At 49.4% G+C, this 17,629-nt stretch overlaps 1 protein-coding gene and 1 long non-coding RNA gene across 3 annotated transcripts in view; one reads left to right on the top strand and one right to left on the bottom strand.

The window, feature by feature from the left end:
- Rfx2 (regulatory factor X, 2 (influences HLA class II expression)) overlaps nt 1-17,629 on the top strand; it is a 55,112-nt gene that overhangs the window by 20,108 nt on the left and 17,375 nt on the right. The window contains exons 2-6 of one of the 2 annotated variants that reach the window (NM_027787.1): nt 2,576-2,667; nt 5,454-5,543; nt 6,505-6,575; nt 7,162-7,423; nt 11,577-11,651. In NM_027787.1, coding sequence (NP_082063.1) covers nt 2,584-2,667; nt 5,454-5,543; nt 6,505-6,575; nt 7,162-7,423; nt 11,577-11,651 — 582 coding nt within the window. In that variant the 5' untranslated portion in view covers nt 2,576-2,583. The remainder of the gene's footprint in view (nt 1-2,575; nt 2,668-5,453; nt 5,544-6,504; nt 6,576-7,161; nt 7,424-11,576; nt 11,652-17,629) is intronic. The other variant, NM_009056.2, reaches the window with a different exon arrangement.
- On the bottom strand, nt 8,967-17,039 carry Gm41604. Its single transcript, XR_876890.2, has 2 exons — nt 16,947-17,039; nt 8,967-16,754 (listed from the first exon to the last, which is right to left on the bottom strand). It is a non-coding gene; the product is annotated as a predicted gene, 41604 (long non-coding RNA).

Here is a 17,629-nt window from a genome sequence, read left to right as displayed (position 1 = left end):
GCAGGGCAGCCCCCAGCACAGGTCACCAATGCCCAGTGTCACACACAGGCCACTTACTCCTGAGACCTCAGGTCACAGGGAACCAAGAGAACTTGTCTGTAGGGGAGCTGGAGTGTGGGCCCATCTGGCTGGACCTGTCCCCCTACTCAGAGCAGGGATACAAATTGCATTGGTGGGTAGGACTCAGGTGCCAGTCTTGCCACCAAGACTAACAAAGACCAACTGAGGCTTGATTCCCCCACAGCAGAGCTTAACCAAGTGGCAAGTGACAGAGTCACAGCACCCCTGGATGGGTGGATAGAGGGGTGGGGATAAAAGAGAGAGAAATTGCTTAAGGTCACAGTGAGTCAGGACAGCCAGGAACCCAGCCCAGAAATGGCTCACAGCCTCCCTGCCCTTCCTTGCCTGCCCACTTGTTGCTAGGCAACCCAAGATTTTTTTTTCCCCCTGTAAACAAAGGGCGCTTCCCCAGCAGATCCACCTGGCGCCAGGCCAGACCCCAGCGCACTGCAGCCTGTGCCTGCCTCTTGGAGTCCTTGGAGACAGCAGGAGACTGGCCACTGCAATCTGCCATCCAGCAACTCCACTTGGGCACTCTGTCAAGTTCAAGGTCAAATGCACAGACTGGATTAGAGGCTGGTCTTGGGGAGACTTGAGGCCTTCTTTTGGACCATTGACTGGCAGTATGTGGTAGAGCTGGGTCACCAGGGAACCATGAGCCAGGCTCAGAGAGGCAGGATGACAGAGTGCTCTCAGGTTCCTGAGACCCCCATAGGGGAGGAAATCAGGTGAGGACAGGTAGAGAAAGCCAGGTCCCCCCAGGAGAGAACTCAGGAGAGGCAAAGAACCAAGCAGAGAAGCAGAGGGCCAGTGAGCAAGACTCCCGTGCCCAGCAAGCTCAGCCACACCATTGCTATTGCAGTCCTTCCAGCCAGTACACACCAGAATGCACAAGCACACACACACACATTCACCCATGCAGCAAATGCATGCACATATACGTACACACACATTCGACACACCTAACTGTAGCTTATCAACCTCAGTTTGACATCTGTGGCCTTCCCTTATTGAATGACAACCTTTAACTTTTTCACTTGACTCAGATACATCCCAGCTTCTCTCTGGCTTGCCAGCCACTAGTGTCATCCCGAGGTTCAGGTGGAATGAGGAGAGGAGGGCACACTTGAACTTCAGCTCTGGGCTCCTTGACAGTTGATCCCACAACCTGGGCAGCTCCTGAGTGAGGAGGGTGGTGCATACTGTGAGGACTCAGTAGCCACAGAGGACTCCCATGCTGAGTACAGGGACAGAGAGACCCAGCCTGGGCAGGGGACATGTTCCACGTGTCCCTCAGGGCTAGTACCTGTGGGCCCACTGAACTTCCCTCATGGAAACCTCATGCACCATGCAGCAGTACCAACAACAAACCCACCAGCCATCACTGGCTGTTATCATCTCTCCCACCTGAGACCTGGGCCACCCCAGCCCATCTTAGTACTGGGACCAAAGACATGATCAACCACACCTAGTGTGTGTGTGTGTGTGTGTATGTGTGTATGTGTGTGTTTCTGTCTGTCTGTCTGTCTGTCTGTCTGTCTGTCTGTCTCTTTGTATGAATGAGGTGTCCATTGTTCAGACACGGAATGGAATGGAAGCAACTGGGTGTTACTAGATTTGTTCATTTCAGACATTCTTGTGAGTCTTTGGTGACAAGTTTTGTTTCATACAGAGCCTCCCTCACTCAGTAGTCCAGGCTGCCCTGAAACTCACCTTGTGGCCCAGGCTGGCCCATGAACTCCAGGAACACTCCCCCTGCCCCATCTCCACCTCCCATCTCACAGTCACTGAGACTCCAAGATTCTTACTGGGTTCTGGGCTCAGAACTGAGAGGTCCTTGAGCCTTTGAAGGACTCTTTGCTGACTGAGCCGTCCTCCCCTCTGTCGGATTAAAACACTGAATTTGATTTATTCATTCATCAGCTTAGTTACTCATTCCAGTGTGTGTATACACAAAAGATTTTTCTTACAGAATACTTTTTGTTTTATGTTTGTAGCCCAGGCTGGCTTTAGACTCCTCATCTTGAACTCCTTACGCTCCTGCCTCCCTCCGCTTGTGTCCTGAGCCACTCCAAGTGCCTTCCCTCTGGAAACCGCTACACTGACGCGCATCACTGTACTGCGTGGTTCTGGCTCCATCTAGTGATCACCAATGGGGCAGCACAGGCGGGTGCAGAACCCAGTGTCACCAAACAGGGATTCATCCCCTCTTCCTGTGGGCACTCTATGTCATAGGCTGTCTCCAGTGACTGTTGAGACAGGAGCTTATTGACTGAATCTGAGACCGGGGTCCTCCTGCCCCTCTCCGCTTCTGGGGCTATAGGCACAAACACCAAGCCTGCTTTTTACATGGGTTCTGTGGATTTGAACCTGGGTGGTCACTGTTGGTGCAGTGGTCGCTTTCTTCTTGGAGCTGCCCCCTGCCGCCATCAGTGATCATGGCTGCTCAGCTTCAGGGCCATGGGCTGCAGGTGTGTGACCCCCCGACACCTCACCACCACTCTCTCTGCTCTAGATCCCAGCATGCAGAACTCCGAGGGAGGAGCAGATTCGCCAGCGTCAGTGGCTCTGCGTCCTGCAGCCCAGCCCATGCCAGCCTCCCCACAGGTGACTGTGCCCGCCCTGCCATCCCGGCACTCTTTGAAAAGTGCCACCAAAGAACCATGACACAGATGAGGAGAGAACACACCCCACCAGTCAACTGGCTCTCGCTCTGGAGAGCTTCTGTGCCTAAGGAAAAATAACTGAAAAATTCAAAGTAGAGAGAAATCTTAGGATGCTCCCCAAAGCTCCATTCAACCCTCCTCCTCCTCCATCTCCTCCATTTCCTCCTCCCCCATCTCCTCCATTTCCTCCTCCCCCATCTCCTCCATTTCCTCCCCCATCTCCTCCATTTCCTCCTCCTTCTCCATCTCCTCCATCCCCTCTCCATCTTCTCCCCCATCTCCTCCATTTCCTCCTCCTCCTCCATCTCCTCCATCCCCTCTCCATCTTCTCCCCCATCTCCTCCATTTCCTCCTCCATCTCCTCCATCTCCTCCCCATCTTCTCCTCCATCTCCTCCATTTCCTCCTCCTCCATCTCCTCCATCCCCTCCCCATCTTCTCCTCCATCTCCTCCATCCCCTACCCATCTCCTCCTCCATCTCCTCCATCCCCTACCCATCTCCTCCTCCATCTCCTCCATCCCCTCCCCATCTTCTCCTCCATCTCCTCCATCCCCTACCCATCTCCTCCTCCATCTCCTTCTCCCCCTACCTCATATTAGAAATGGAGCCCGGGGTCTTGAATGTGCTTCCCACCCAGCCCAGATTCATTCTTGAGAGACGTCCACCACTGTTTTCTGTAGCCATGAGCACACCAGCCTTCAGAGTAAAGTGTGGGGCAGGACACATGGGCATGCCAGGCAAACTGAAAGGTCAGGGACACAGGCATAGGACACATACTAACTTATTTTTTCAGAGAGCCAAAGGAGGGGAAATTAACAATAGATAGGCAGTTACCTTCAGATGCTGCCCTTTGTTTCTCCTGAAATGCTGGTGATGAACCCAGTGCCTTTACACGTGTCAGAAAAGGGCTCCATCACAAAGCTGCTCACCTCGTCCACACCCCTCCAGCTCCTTACATGCTTTCTGATGTCGTGACCCTCCACTGCCCAGATCGAGCTGCCCCATCACACTCTCAGTGTTAGCAACTCTGTGCCTCTGCTTTTGTTCTGCTGATCTGTTGAAACAAGGTCTCACTATGTAACTCAAGGCTGACCTGGAACTGTCAGCAATCCCCCTGCCTCAGCCTCACCCCTTCTTCCACCCTGAATCCTGGGATTACAGCTATTTATCATCACATCCAACCCAACCCCTAGTGTTTCAGGGGATGTGTGTGTGTGTGTGTGTGTGTGTTTGTTTGTTTTTGTTTTGCTCTTGTTGTTTGAGACCACGGCTGATGGTGCCTGAGGGCAGTTTCTGCAATGCTGAAAATGCCCTGCAAACTACAGCCCTCACTCTGTAATGCACTCTTTCTTCAAGTTCTCAACTACTCTCCTGCCTCGGCTTCCCGAGTGCTGGTATTGGAGGTGTGTGCCACAATAGTGGAGGGGATGTGCTGGGTGTGGACACAGGCTACCAGGTGAAGGTGATGGAGGCCTCTGTCCCTCTCCACCTTATTGTCCTGAAGCGGCGGCTTTGACTATAGCTGGCCTGGTGGCCAGCAAGCCTCAGAGGTCCTGTTGTCCCTGCCTCCTGTACACTGGGATCATAGGAGCTTGTAGCCACACCTGGCTTTCTGTGTGGGTGCTGGGATTCGAGCTCACATCTTCATGCTGTGCAGCAAGGCCTCTTACCTAGAGCCATGTGCGCATAGCCCTTCCTGACTACCCTTTAACTGAGAAGGGATTGGCGCAATATAAAGTGAACCTCGTGAAAGTAGAAGGGTTCTTATTGTAGTCACAGAGTTAAGCCATCCTGCCTCTCTAGTTCCACAACAGTCTATCAGAGGCTCATCCCTATCAGCAGTTGCTGACCCCTTCCCTACCTTGAGTCGACTTCCTGTCTCTGGATTCACTGTGACATCTGAGCCCCATGTCCATTGGTCCTCAAGGACCCTTGATGCTGTGGTGGGAGTCAGAGCCCTGCACCTGTTCATGGTTAACTGACATTCCTGCCTAAGGACAGACACCATGTGTGTTTACACTCATCTGTTTGGATCCTTGTGATAACTGGAGCCCCCTCACCCACAGGGCCAGGCTCTGTCTTGGTCAGGACTGTATTGGACCTGTAGTTCCATTCTGGAACACTAGAGAGAGATGTGTCCTCACAGGTCCTCTCAGCACTTAGAAAGTGGGTGACCACAGTCCCTAGTATCCTCTCTCTTCAAATCAGTCTGGTCTGCTTCCTTCATCCAAACAGCCAAGATGTGACTCAGACCAGTGAGGGTCAGGGTTGCACCAGGGAGCCCTGTCATGGAGAACCCACTTCTGACCTTAGCTCCTGGGCTTGAACTTCATATTCCCAACTGGGTATTTCTAGTGTGCACGTGTGTGTGCTCATGTGTGTGTGCTCTTGTGTGTATGTGCTTGTGTGTGTGCTCATGTGTGTGTATGTGCTTGTGTGTGTGCTCATGTGTGTGTGCTTGTGTGTGTGTGTGTGTGCGCGTGCGTGCGTGCGTGCGTGCGTGCGTGCGTGCGTGCGTGCCTGCCTGCCTGTCCATCCATATGTGTCTCTGTGTGTATCTGCACATGCAACTTCTGCCCCTGCCCCTGCCCTGTGTCTGCATCTCCATGGGTCCCAGCATGCTGCCACAGCCAGCAGAGTGGGACAGCCAGCCAGGTCACGGTTCAGAAGGGGTCTTCCCTGGTGCTGAACTCCAGTGGGTCTGACACTCCTATTGTCTGTTGCAGAGGGTGCTGGTCCAAGCTGCAGGCTCCACTCCCAAGGGTACCCCGATGCAGACACTCACCCTCCCCAGAGTCCAGCCAGTGCCACCACAGGTAAGGACACCCCATGAGCACTGGCACTTGTGAGCTCTCTGCAGTTGTGTGCAGCCTCCAGCCTGTGTGTCATTCTGCTGTTGTCACTAGTGTCTACAGTCACTGGAAAGTTCCGGAAGCTCTGGTAAAAGAAAAAAATTGACTTATCACAGGCAAATGCAACAAGCCAAGGACGGTGGCTTCTCTTTTGTTCTCAGTGGCACAGTGCCCGCTGCAGCTGTCCAGAGAGGCTGCTCTGTAAGGATGGGGGCAGGCCTCTCAGGCGGTCTTTCCTAGAAAAGGCCAAGAATGTGACTATAACAGCCAAACAGCCATAGTGATGTATGGGACGGGCAGGGTGCCAATAAAACTTTATTCACATAAAGGTATGGTCACCCTTTCCTTCTGAAGGAACTGCCTGGCACCTAATGGGTAATAGTGATTGACTGTTTTGGGGAGTGGAGAAGGTTTGCAGGGTTTCCAGAAAGCACCAGGGGCATCAAGGGGTTCCCAGGACCTGGCCATTGGCTCTGTAGGAGGGCAAACAAAGACTAGCGTGGGAGCCAGAAGCTTTACCCACTCTGGCTGTGGTCTGGAACTGTCCTCTTAGTCTGGGGCCTCAGGCCTCCCACTGAGCTCCTGTCTCCTGCTGGGCTCAGGCTTCCCTCTTGTCCTCTCCCTGGGGACTCTATGCAGAGCACAGAACACCCAAGCTGTGGGAAGGCTACTATAGTCTGGGATCCCAGCTCAAGATCACGGAGCTGCCTCCCCACAGCCTGGCCAGGGAGAGGCTGAAGTCGGTGCCACAACATGCTGGACATTCTTTATACAACATAGGCCCAGGGCTGTGCTGCCCCTCGGAGTGAGGGGAGGGAGGAGGGGGAAAAGGATGTTGTCATGGGTGCTGGTGCCCCCCCCCCACAGGCTTACCTCTGTTTCCAGCTTGGTCCCCTGTGTGACCCGCACTCACTTCTCATTGCAGGTGCAGCACGTGTACCCCGCGCAGGTGCAGTACGTGGAGGGTGGGGACGCTGTCTACGCCAACGGAGCCATGTACGTGTGCTCCGTGAGAGTCCTGATACCCCACAGACTCACAGTTCCAGTGCTCCCTGTGGGACTGGTGTGAAAGTGTTGAGCTCCCCACAGTCATTCTCTCTCACCCCAACCTCAGAGGTCCGGGGTCAGGGCCACGGCTTTTGTGTTCTTGGCCTCTAGAAAACTCAATAAAAATATCAAACTAAGTCATAGGCCCCTGAGAGTGATAACTTGGGTCTATCCAGACCTTTGAGTTTCCTGGACTGTTGACAAAACTTATTTTCCAGTTTTTAAGATATTCTGGAACTTTCTAGAATTTTCTTCTATCTTTTGTTTGTGTTAATTTGTGTGTAGTGCAGATGTGTGAATGGATGGATATATGTGAGTGCTCACATGTGTACATGTGTTAGTGTACACAAGTGCTTGTGAGTGCAGTGCCCACTGGAACTAGCAGAAGATATAGGGTCCCCAGGAGCCGGAGTGACAGGCAGTTGTGAGCTACCATGTGGGTGCAGAGCAGAGGGCTCTGTTAAAGCCCATTGTCTCCTTTAGATCTCTCCGTAGCTTGATTAATTATAAAATGGTGATGCTTTCTCTCCCACAGCCGAGCTGCCTACGCCTACAACCCAGACCCTCAGCTTTACGCCCCCAGCAGCGCAGCATCTTACTTTGAGACTCCAGGTGGCACTCAGGTGACGGTGGCAGCCTCATCCCCACCTGCAGTCCCCTCCCACGGCATGGTGGGCATCACCATGGACGTCTCGGGGACCCCCATTGTGTCTGGCGCAGGAGCCTACCTCATCCATGGGGGCATGGACGGCACAAGACACTCTCTGGCCCACACTGCACGATCCTCACCTGCCACGGTATGTACAAAGGCCCTGTGGCCAGCGGGTAGCCCTGCTAACCTCAGCAGCACCCAGCACTCAGGTAGGTGAGTAGGAAGGACCAGGTCCACGTTCTGCCAGCTGCTGAGGGAAAGAGGCAGCTGTACCAGTAAGAGAAGACAAAGGCCTTTAGGATTGGGCCCTGTAAGATGTTGGGAGCAGAGTGTCCTCTTCTGGTGGTCCTGCTGCTGTCCTGGTCATTACTATCCTCACTGTCAGCCTCCCAGAGCCACCTCCAGAGGATACATCCTGTAGGGACACAGCCTCCTATCATTGCTCACTGCTCACCTGCCTTAAATATAGTTGTGGTTTGGACTTTGGAGTTTTTGTGGGGAAAGGGGAATTGAGTCAGAGTCTTGCTGTGTAGCCCAGGCTGGCCCAGAAGTTGACCTCAATCCCATAATCCTCAGTCTCCCAAGTACCCAGCTGTGTCTCACGTTTTAATGTTTATTTTATTTTATCACTTTGTAAATTAACATGAAGTCACATGGTTCTTTGGTGCAGAGCCCTGAAGGACTTGTGTGTGTGTGAGTTCCTGCGTTCCTGTGGCACATTCCTCACCCAGACGAAACATAAGAAACAAAGCCCCCTTCCCTGCAGTGCTGGCAGCTAGGGCTCTGGTCTCTGTTGTCATGCTTGACACCTGTGGGCTATCAGAGATGGAGTCGCAGTGGCTGCTTCTTGCCCTCAGCGTGTGGCCTTCAAGTCACCTTTAGTGGGTAGTGGTGTGAGCCTCAATTCTTCCTTGTATCCCCAGCTGGAGGCCAAGTGGAAAGCCCCTGGCTTGGGAGCCTGGTGAAGAAGTCAGGCCGAGCCATGGGTGTACGGTTGCCCTTCTCTGGGGTAGACCCCTCTGAGTGGGGTTGCTGGCTCCCTGCACAGTCTCCATCATTCCCTATTCCCTGGAAGACCACTGAGCCACCCTGCCAGGGCATAAGAGACACTTCCTTGTCAGCACTTGGAGCTGTCGACACTTTTTTAGCATCCCCATCCTTTAGGTGTGCCATGGAATCTCTGTGGTGGTAATTGGTGTTTCCTCGCTAGCTGGGAGCAGTGGACAACTAGGGGCTCACTAACTTGCTCTGTGTTGAATGTTACTTTAGCTGTCTGCTTTCTGCTCAGCCAGGCTGGCGTTTGCAGCTGGGTGTGGAGAAGTTCTCAGGTCCCGGGAACAAGTCCCCGTCAGATGCACAGTTTGTTAACAGTTCCCGAGGCTGAGCTTTCTTTTTTAATTATTTAAATTACAGGGTCTCTGTTGACGCTGTCAGTGTACAGAATGGTTTTTCCGTATTTGAATGCCTCATAATTTTCTGTAGAAAATGGCATCTTCAGCATTCCTGTGTGGTTGCTCTTGCTCTGTGTGCTGTACCCTCCACCCGGGGCTTGCTGTGGTCATTGGTCACTTGTTTGATGACCTTCCAGGGCCACTGTGAAATCTATTTTTTTGTTGTAGTGATGATTTTTTAAAAAAGAGTGAAAACACAGATTTAACCTTTCTACCATAAACTCTGGGAAACATTGGTCAATTTTACTCCTTTTTATTGTTTGCGAAAATCACATCTCACCGTTTACCCCAGGCTGGCCCCCAACTTGACGTCCTCTTGCCTCATCCTCCCCAGCATAGGGTTGGTGAGTGGCACTCCCCATATCTGACTTGATAAAGATAATAACCCTTAAAAATAAAATCGGGCCAGGCGTAATGGTGCACACCTTTAATTCCACATCTCAGGAAGCAGAGGCAGGTGGAGCTCTGAGTCCCAGGACAGCCAGAGTTGCATAGTAAGAACCTGTCTCAAATTTAAGAGAGAGAAAGGAAAAGAAAGGGAGGGAGGGAGTGAAGGGGGGAGAGAGACATGGGCCCTGGGGAGGTGCCTCAGTGTTAAGATGCCTGGTGAGCCAGTGTGGGGACCTGAGTTCAGTCCCCAGGCCCTATACAAGCAAGGCATGGAGGTACATACTTCTCATCCCAGCCAGGAGCAGGAGGGTCCCTGGGACTCGCTGGCCAGCCCAGCAGAGTTAACAGGCTGCAGGTTCATGGAGAGACCTTGTCTCAAAACAGAAGATAAGAGAGTTCTAGCTAGCATTGACCTCTGGCCGCCATGTGGGGGAGATGAGCCTACCACAGTGCCCCCAACTCTCCTTTACTGGGGCCTTGCTATTTAAAATAGTGTGACAGAGTCATTCAGCGCAGGTTCAAACCTGCTGTTCTTCCCTGCCCGCCTCTTTTGTGGGGCTTGAGACTGGGTCCTTCATGGAAGGTTCCAGAAGTGGGAAGAAGCCCATACATTCAGCTGACAACCATGGAGCCACCGCCGCTGCCTGTCAGGCCATCTGTGCCTCCCTCTGCCGCTGCTGCTGGCGTGCTTCTGTCTTCTTGCCTGCCTGTGCCCAGCACGGATGGGAGCAGAGAGTGGACCTGGTGTCTGCTCACCCATGCCCTGTGGTGCTCTCCGTGCTGGGTAAAGACAGCCTGGTATCCTGGCTCATCCAGGCGCACTGAGGGAGATCGCAGATGCAGCACGACTCTGAGGGCCTCAGAAGCCATGACCCTTCCTATTTCCTTACCACACTGTATTTATTGTGTGCACTCATGTGCCACGGCAGGACAACTTGTGGAAGTGGATTCTCTCCTTACACCACGTGGGTCCTAGGGATTGAACTCAGGAGGACAGCTTGGTAGCAAGCACCTTTACCCCTGAGCCCTCTGTTTTGACTGTAGTTCTGGTGTGCCTGGTGAGTGAAACATTCTACTTGCCCTTGCCTAAAACCCTGAGAAGCCCCCACTCCCCTGAGTGTTTTAGGTGCTTTCCTGGCTGATGTTAGCGCCGACTGCACTATAAGGCCAGGTCACACTCAATGCAGCAACAGGTCTTTCCTCCTCTGCTCCACCCAGGCCCATAGCCAGGTCACCACACCCCTGACAGCCCATTCTGTCCCCACTCACTTTCCTCAGCTCCATGTCCATTGCTTCCCCTGCACTGTCTCCTAACTCCAGCTCCTTGTCAGGCAGCGTACAGTGGCCCAGAGTCCCTGAGCATCTGTCTAGGAGGCCCTGATGCCACTAGGGAAGGTGGCCCAGGGATCAGTGTTACCCACCATCTGCAGCAGCAGGTGCGATGTGGGGCATGTGTGGGGGATGGGGGCTGACTGGCCTGGTTCACATGTGAGTTCACCCAGCAGCTGTGTATAAGTTTGGTTCTCAGGGGCTAGGGAGAGGGCTCAATGGGTGAAGTGTCACCCTTCTTAGCTGGGCATGGTGGTGCCTACCTCTGACCCAAAGCTGAGGAGGTGGAGACAGAAGGATCCAGGAGCTTGCTAGCCAGTCAGCAAACTCAAGGTTCATAGCGAGACCTTGTGTCAAAAAGTAAGGTGGAGGGCTGGAGAGATGGCTCAGTGGTTAAGAGTACCGACTGTTCTTCCAAAGGGCCTGAGTTCAAATCCCAGCAACCACATGGTGGCTCACAACCATCCATAATGAGATCTGACGCCCTCTTCCGGTGCATCTGAAGACAGCTACAGTGTACTTAGATATAATAATAAATAACTCTTAAAAAAAAAAAAGTAAGGTGGAAAGATGACCCAGTGTCTAACCCTGAGGGTTCAGGTCCAAGAACCCGCATTCTGGCACCCAGCACTCTGTATGTAACTCCAGTTGCAGGGGAGATCAGGTGCCCTCTCTGGCCTCCGCAGGCACCTGGCTTGCACATGCAGGATACACAGACAGACATGCTGGCAAAACACCCAAACTTAACCTAACACACGCAAGTGAAGTGGGAGAGTGCCTGAGGAAGACTCTGGCTATTGGCCTCAGCCTCTGTCTGCATGAGCTTGACTCTTGGTGCTTTGCGTCCTGTGCTGGGACATGATGTGGAGCAGCCAGTGACTTCTTCCTTGTGCTGCTGCTGTCTTGGGGTCAGGGCTTAGGTGCATGGCACACAGCCTTGAACTTGCCCTGGCTTCACTCACCATTAACCCCCTGCCATGAGCCTTGCTAGCTGCCATTGTTACTTGGATGCTAATGAGAGACTGGTGTGGGCTGCCTGCCTCTAACCATCTGATTTCCTTCTCTTCCCCCCCCCCCAACCCCCACCACCTTTTTGGTTTTGTCCTGTCTCTGTACATGTCTTTGTAGCTTGAAATGGCGATTGAGACTCTCCAAAAAAGCGAAGGCCTTGCCCCCCACAAAGGCGGCCTGCTCAACAGCCATGTAAGTGTGCTGGGACCCCCCCTCACCCGGGCAACCTGCTCTGCCTGGAGTGCTCACAGGTCTTAGAAAAGCCCAGAGACCTGGCAAAATACGACCTCAAAAAGGTTAAAGAAAGATGAAAACCTCTAACCAAAAATCTCAGAAGAAGCAGCCTTAGGTAGTGAGGAAGAGGCCAAGGCATGGCCTCTGTGGGCACTAGGTTCTCTGGTGATGGCACATGTCCCCGGCTTGTCCCTGGGGTCAAGTTATCTCGAGATGTGTAGACCTGTGGTGAGATCTTAAGAATGAATTCTAAGATAATCAAGAAAGGTGACAGAAGGGACTGGCTTGGTTATGCCTGTCATCCCAGATTCAAGATGCCAGAGCAGGAGGGTGGCAGGTCTGAGGCCAGCCTGTACTGCATAACAAGACCCTGTCTCAAAACAGAAAAGCTGGGGCAGGCTCAGGGGTCAGGCACCAAGGCCCCAGGATCCATTCCTAAGATTACATAGGTAGGTGCGGTGTTTCATACCTACAACAGCACTTAAGACATGGAGACTGGAGGATCAGATGAAGGTCAGCTGCCACAGCACAGCTTAAGGCTGACCTAGGCTACATGGGAACCTGATTAAGGGGGTGGGAGGGAAGAGGGCCTAGAAGATGTCTAGTCAGTCAAGTGCTTGCTATGAACTTCAAACTCCAGTAGCCACATAAACCAGGTGTGGTGATGTGTGCCTTTAACCCGAGCACTCAGGAGGACACCCTGGTCTACATAGGGAGCTAGAGAAGAGCCTGGACCTTGTCTCAAAAATAATAATGAAAGTGTTGGAAGAGTGTGGCAGTGAATTAGTTCAACTTCTTTGGTGGGCGGGTCACACACATGCTGCATCTGCCCAAGAGCTTCCTGGAGTCAAGAATAAAAGACACACACACACACACACACACACACACACACACACGCACGCACGCACGCACGCACGCACGCACGCACGCACGCACGCACGCACGCACGCATGCACGCATACACACACCAGCTAATTCTGATATGCCTTTATTAGCTCAGTGATGGCTGGGCACTTCTAAACCTCCCCACGGCTAGCACACATTTCCTCTGGTACTCCTGGCTCAACACCTTCTAATTCTGTATCTCATCTGTGCTCCCATGCTACCTTCTGGGCAGTGCCCCCTCACCTTAGGGATGCATTCCCTTTCCACCTACACTGCTGGATGGTAAATCTGATCCATCTGCCTCCGAGTCATAGTTATTGTCCGTTTGTCCATCTTCCTCCCCGCTCCTCTCTCTCTCCCTCTCTCTGCCCCTTGCCCACACAATCTGAAGTCCCACCTCCATCTTTCTGTCCAGCCATTCTTTAATATCAACTGAAGCCAGCTGGGAGCAAGAACCCTCAGGGCTGGAAGCACAGCTTTTTGGGAGCCAAAATAAGACATAGATAGCATTAGAACCAATCCCCAACATCTCACCTTTCTGTTCAAATTTTTAAAAAGGCTCTTCTCTTAGATACAAATTGAGCATAACCATTACAATTATGTAAATTACAAAGTGTGATATACAATTAGCATCCAGCCTATCTTATTTGTCAGTTAGATAAAGCACTCTACCTTCTATCCTAACTTAGAGAGCTTACAATTCTATACTTGAGTTATGTTCTGACTTTAGCTTGCATTACCAGCAAAAACCATCCTTCCAAACCTATATCATCTCTCTCAATGATAAACAACTCGAGTTTGATTATGAGACTATAACTAGTCTTCAACCCCCTCAGGAGCAAATTATTACTTGAATGTGTAGGAAACACAAAAATATAGTTTCCAAAACTGAAACAGATTACAGAGACAACTGACTACCTGGAAAGTCCCTTAATTTCTTAATTTCCCTAATGTTGGAGCATCTGTCTTCAGCCTCCTGGCCCAGATCCATCTGACAGACCTTGAAATGAAGCAGGAACCATGAGGGACTAAACTGTCAATGATCTTGCATTGTGTGTCCTTTCCTGGACAGTATTTTTTGTCTGTAGATGAATAGGGCAATTTTTGTCCAGTGACTAGTGGAGCAACTCTATATGGAGGTTTTGATGCTCAAATTCTTCTTTGAAGGGGAATGGGGAAGCTGTCAGGACAGACATGTCTCCTTGTCAAATGATCTTTCATAATGAAATAACATTAAATGTCATATTTTGTGGGTTTCTGATGTTTTTAAAGACTGTGTACATAAAGTAGGTCTAAACCGTTAAACTTTAACTACTCTTAGGCATTTCTATTTGAGTAATATTTAAAATACTTTATTATAATTAAATCAGAATCTAATATAACCATGAGGTTTTTTTTTTATTACCTAGACCTTGTGTTATTTAAGCATCCTAAACAGTTTGTAGTAGCCGTTATTAGAAGGACTGGATCTAAGCCTTGTATTCTGAAATGAGTTACATGGGCACAGTGCCTATCCAAGAGTAACAATATTAATTTCAAATTTTGTATCAACATAAGAAATGTATACCATTGAAAAATCTATATCAAGCCGGGCGTAGTGGCGCACACCTTTAATCCCAGCACTTGGGAGGTAGAGACAGGCAGATTTCTGAGCTCAAGGCCAGCCTGGTCTACAAAGTGAGTTCAAGGACAGCCAAGGCTACACAGAGAAACCCTGTCTCAAAAAACAAAAAAACAAAAAACAAAAAAAAATCTATATCAATATATAAATTCTGTACCAATGTAAGAAATTATAACTTCAATTTTGAATCAGTTATAAAGATTTCTACCAATGTAAGATTGTGACTATATAAGGCTTTGCTTAAGAATAAATTTAGTAGCCAGGCATGGTGGCACATGCCTTTAATCCCAGCACTCGGGAGGCAGAGGCAGAAGCAGGCAGATTTCTGAGTTCAAAGCCAGCCTGGTCTACAAAGTGAGTTCCAGGACAGCCAGGGCTATACAGAGAAACCCTGTCTCGGAAAAACAAAAACAAAACAAAAAAAACAAAAAGAATAAATTTAGTAATCCATCCCATTTATTTTCTTCCTGTTCAAAATTATGATCATTCCCAAATATCCCTTAAAATGACAACCTATTTATAATTTATAAAATAACCATAACCAGACACCCACACCCAAGGGATCACCTGATGGCTCTCCATGGCTTCTTCTCCATGGCTGAATTGGGTGATGACTTATTTTTTAAAGGGGTGGGGAGGGATAGGAAAATTAGAAAATTTGGTTAGACTTAAGAAAGTTAGCTTTAGCATCTGTTATCCAGACTCTGTATGCTTAGAAGGCTCAGGGCTTGACTGAAGTTTTGACTGCATCTGTCTGAAAGATTGGATGACGTAAGGTCATCTGGAATCACCAGCTATTCCTGAAGCTGTTTTGGAAGCAATGGATTATGCAAGATGCACTGATCAGTTAAGGATGAATCTTTGTTCCTTGTTAGAGCAGGTGAAAGACAACTGACTTTTTGAGTTAATTTGACCAATAACCAATTGTGATAAATCTTCATTCATGCTATATGAAGGATGGCACAAAGAATCTTAAGGATTTCATAACCAACAAGATCTGTTGTCTAATTTTAGCTGACGTTTTGGCTGGAGACATTTTTATGTCTAAGCCAGTTATTGGGCTGTTTCCATGTCCAGGAATCAGCAGGTCAAGTTACCTGTCCTGTTTGATTTTTCTTTTCTGTAGCCAAGATCTTCAGGGGGTCTTCCCCTGTAATAGCTGATCCATATCGCTCTGGAAGGGGCTCAAAGCCTTTTCTCCTTTCCTATCAAAACAAATACAGAGCCTTCTTCCCAAAATAGCATATCCTTGGTCCAGTAACTAGAAATCATTAAATGTATAGCTTGCCCTCTCTCCCAGAGGAATTTTAATATCATAAATACCACCAAACTTATAATCATCTTTATTTTATAATTAAAACAAGGGAATTAAAGCAATCTAAACAAATATTATCTGTTGAAACAGCACTCCCCTACCATCTCCTGTTTTGTTCTTACATGATTAATTTTAAATAGTGAGATTGAGGCCTAAGTTTCTACTGTCTGAGATAGGTTAGTCTTCCTACCCCCTGCTTTTGGAACTATAATTTAATATCAAAAGCCTCATTTATTTATTTATCTAAGTATACTTAAATCTTCCCTTCTATGGAAATTAATATATCTGTGAGTACATATGTTTCTTTCCTTTTATGTAACTTGAATTAGCATAAGCTTCTATTACATGTGTGAGGTAAGTTTTTCTACTTACACCCTGCTCTTTGACATATAATTTAAGATCGATTACTTAATTCCTCTATGCATTTAGCTTTAATTATCTCCCCTCTCCTTACTGTGTAAGTCTATCTCTAGGCTAATTCACTTCCTTCTCCTTACGGTCTAAGTCTATCTCCTTACTCTCTCAGTCTGTCTGCTTACTCTCTCAGTCTGTCTCCTTACTCCCTCAGTCTCTGTCTCCTTACTCTCTCAGTTTGTCTGCTTACTCTGTCAGTCTGTCTCCTTATTCCCACAGTCTATCTCCAGGCTCTTTTTTTTTTTTTTTTTTTTTTGTCACACCAGGCTAAAGAATTCCATGTAGACCATGTTCAAAGATTTTGAATATTTGCTCTGGCAAGACTTTTAAATTTCTTTAAATGCATTTTTTAATTCCTTATATTCTCTCTCCCTGCCTTTATTTCCTACATTTGAGATCAAAGGCCTGGATTTCTTTATTCCATGTGTACTTAAAAACAATTAAACAATTACCAGTATACTTCCTTCTATCCTTAAAACCAATACAGTTCTATCTATCTCTGTCCTTTACTTACCTGTCTGTGGGAGGCAGGCAGTATCTGTTGTTTGTCTCTGAGGACTGTCTCTCTGCACAGCAGGGGCTCCCAGCATCTCTGAGCTCCAGCTCTTTGTGTAATTATACTTCCAAACTAGCAAGAAATTCTTACAGTGGCTCGGGCAAAATCTGTAGCCTGTTTAAAAGCCAATTTTCCCCAACTCCTAATCTTATATCTTGGTGTCTGTGTATTCCATCTGAGGATCTCTAAATAGTTTTTAATAGTCTATAATGGTGAATTACTTACCTGCTCTGGCTCCCAGCAAGCCATGCTGCACCTGCCCAGAGCTCCCTGGATTTGAGAATGAGAGACACACATCAGCTAGGCCTCGATTAACTCAGTGACTGGGCATTTCTAATCCTCCCCGTGGCTAGCATATATTCTCCCCTCCAACTTTCCAGAGTCATCTTGCTAACATTCCATCTCTGCTACCCCAGACCTGATCAGGGGAGTGGACCCAGGGCCCCTTTCCCGAGCCCTTACACAGCTGACATGGTGCTGTCTTTCCTGCAGCTCCTACTTTCCTCTGCTTTCCTTCCCCATCTCTCAGTCTCTTGCCAGCGTAATCTAAAAGTGCCACCCATCTCCCTGCCCAGCCAATGTCTATACAGCAATTCTTTATTATCAGTCGAAGCCAGCTGGGGGCAGGGACTCTCAGATCTAGAAGCACAGCTTTTTGGGTGGTCCCTACTTTAATACATAGCATTAGAACCAATCCCCAACAGAAGAAACAGCTTGGTGGTTAGAGCACCAGCTGACCTCACAGAGGGTCCAGGTCAGGTCCCCAGCATCCATGTGGCAGTTCCCAACCATCTCACTCCACTCCCAAGGCTCCTGGCCTCGGAGGGGCACTGCATACACACGGTACACAGACTGTATGCACATGGAGCCAAACACACCCAGACACATGAAATAAGGCAAATCCAAAAATAGTGATAATGAAAAGCAAAGCAATGAAAAATAAAATGCAGCTTTCTGAGAGGGGAAGGTAGCTTGAGACTGGGTCTCCATGAAGCCCCTCAGCTTTGTAATTGGAAAATGTGAGACAGGCAGCAGGCGCTCTGGTCTCCCAAAATGCCTCCTGCCCAACATGTGGCCCCTCCATGCCTTCTCATTTACTTGGGAGCAGGGCCTTGCTATGTAGCCCAGGCTGGCCCAAACGCCAT

Source organism: Mus musculus, chromosome 17, assembly GCF_000001635.26.
Source record: "Mus musculus strain C57BL/6J chromosome 17, GRCm38.p6 C57BL/6J".
In the NCBI taxonomy this organism is placed as follows: domain Eukaryota; kingdom Metazoa; phylum Chordata; class Mammalia; order Rodentia; family Muridae; genus Mus; species Mus musculus.
Note: the sequence above shows the minus strand (reverse complement) of the source record. Positions and strands in the feature narration are given on the sequence as shown.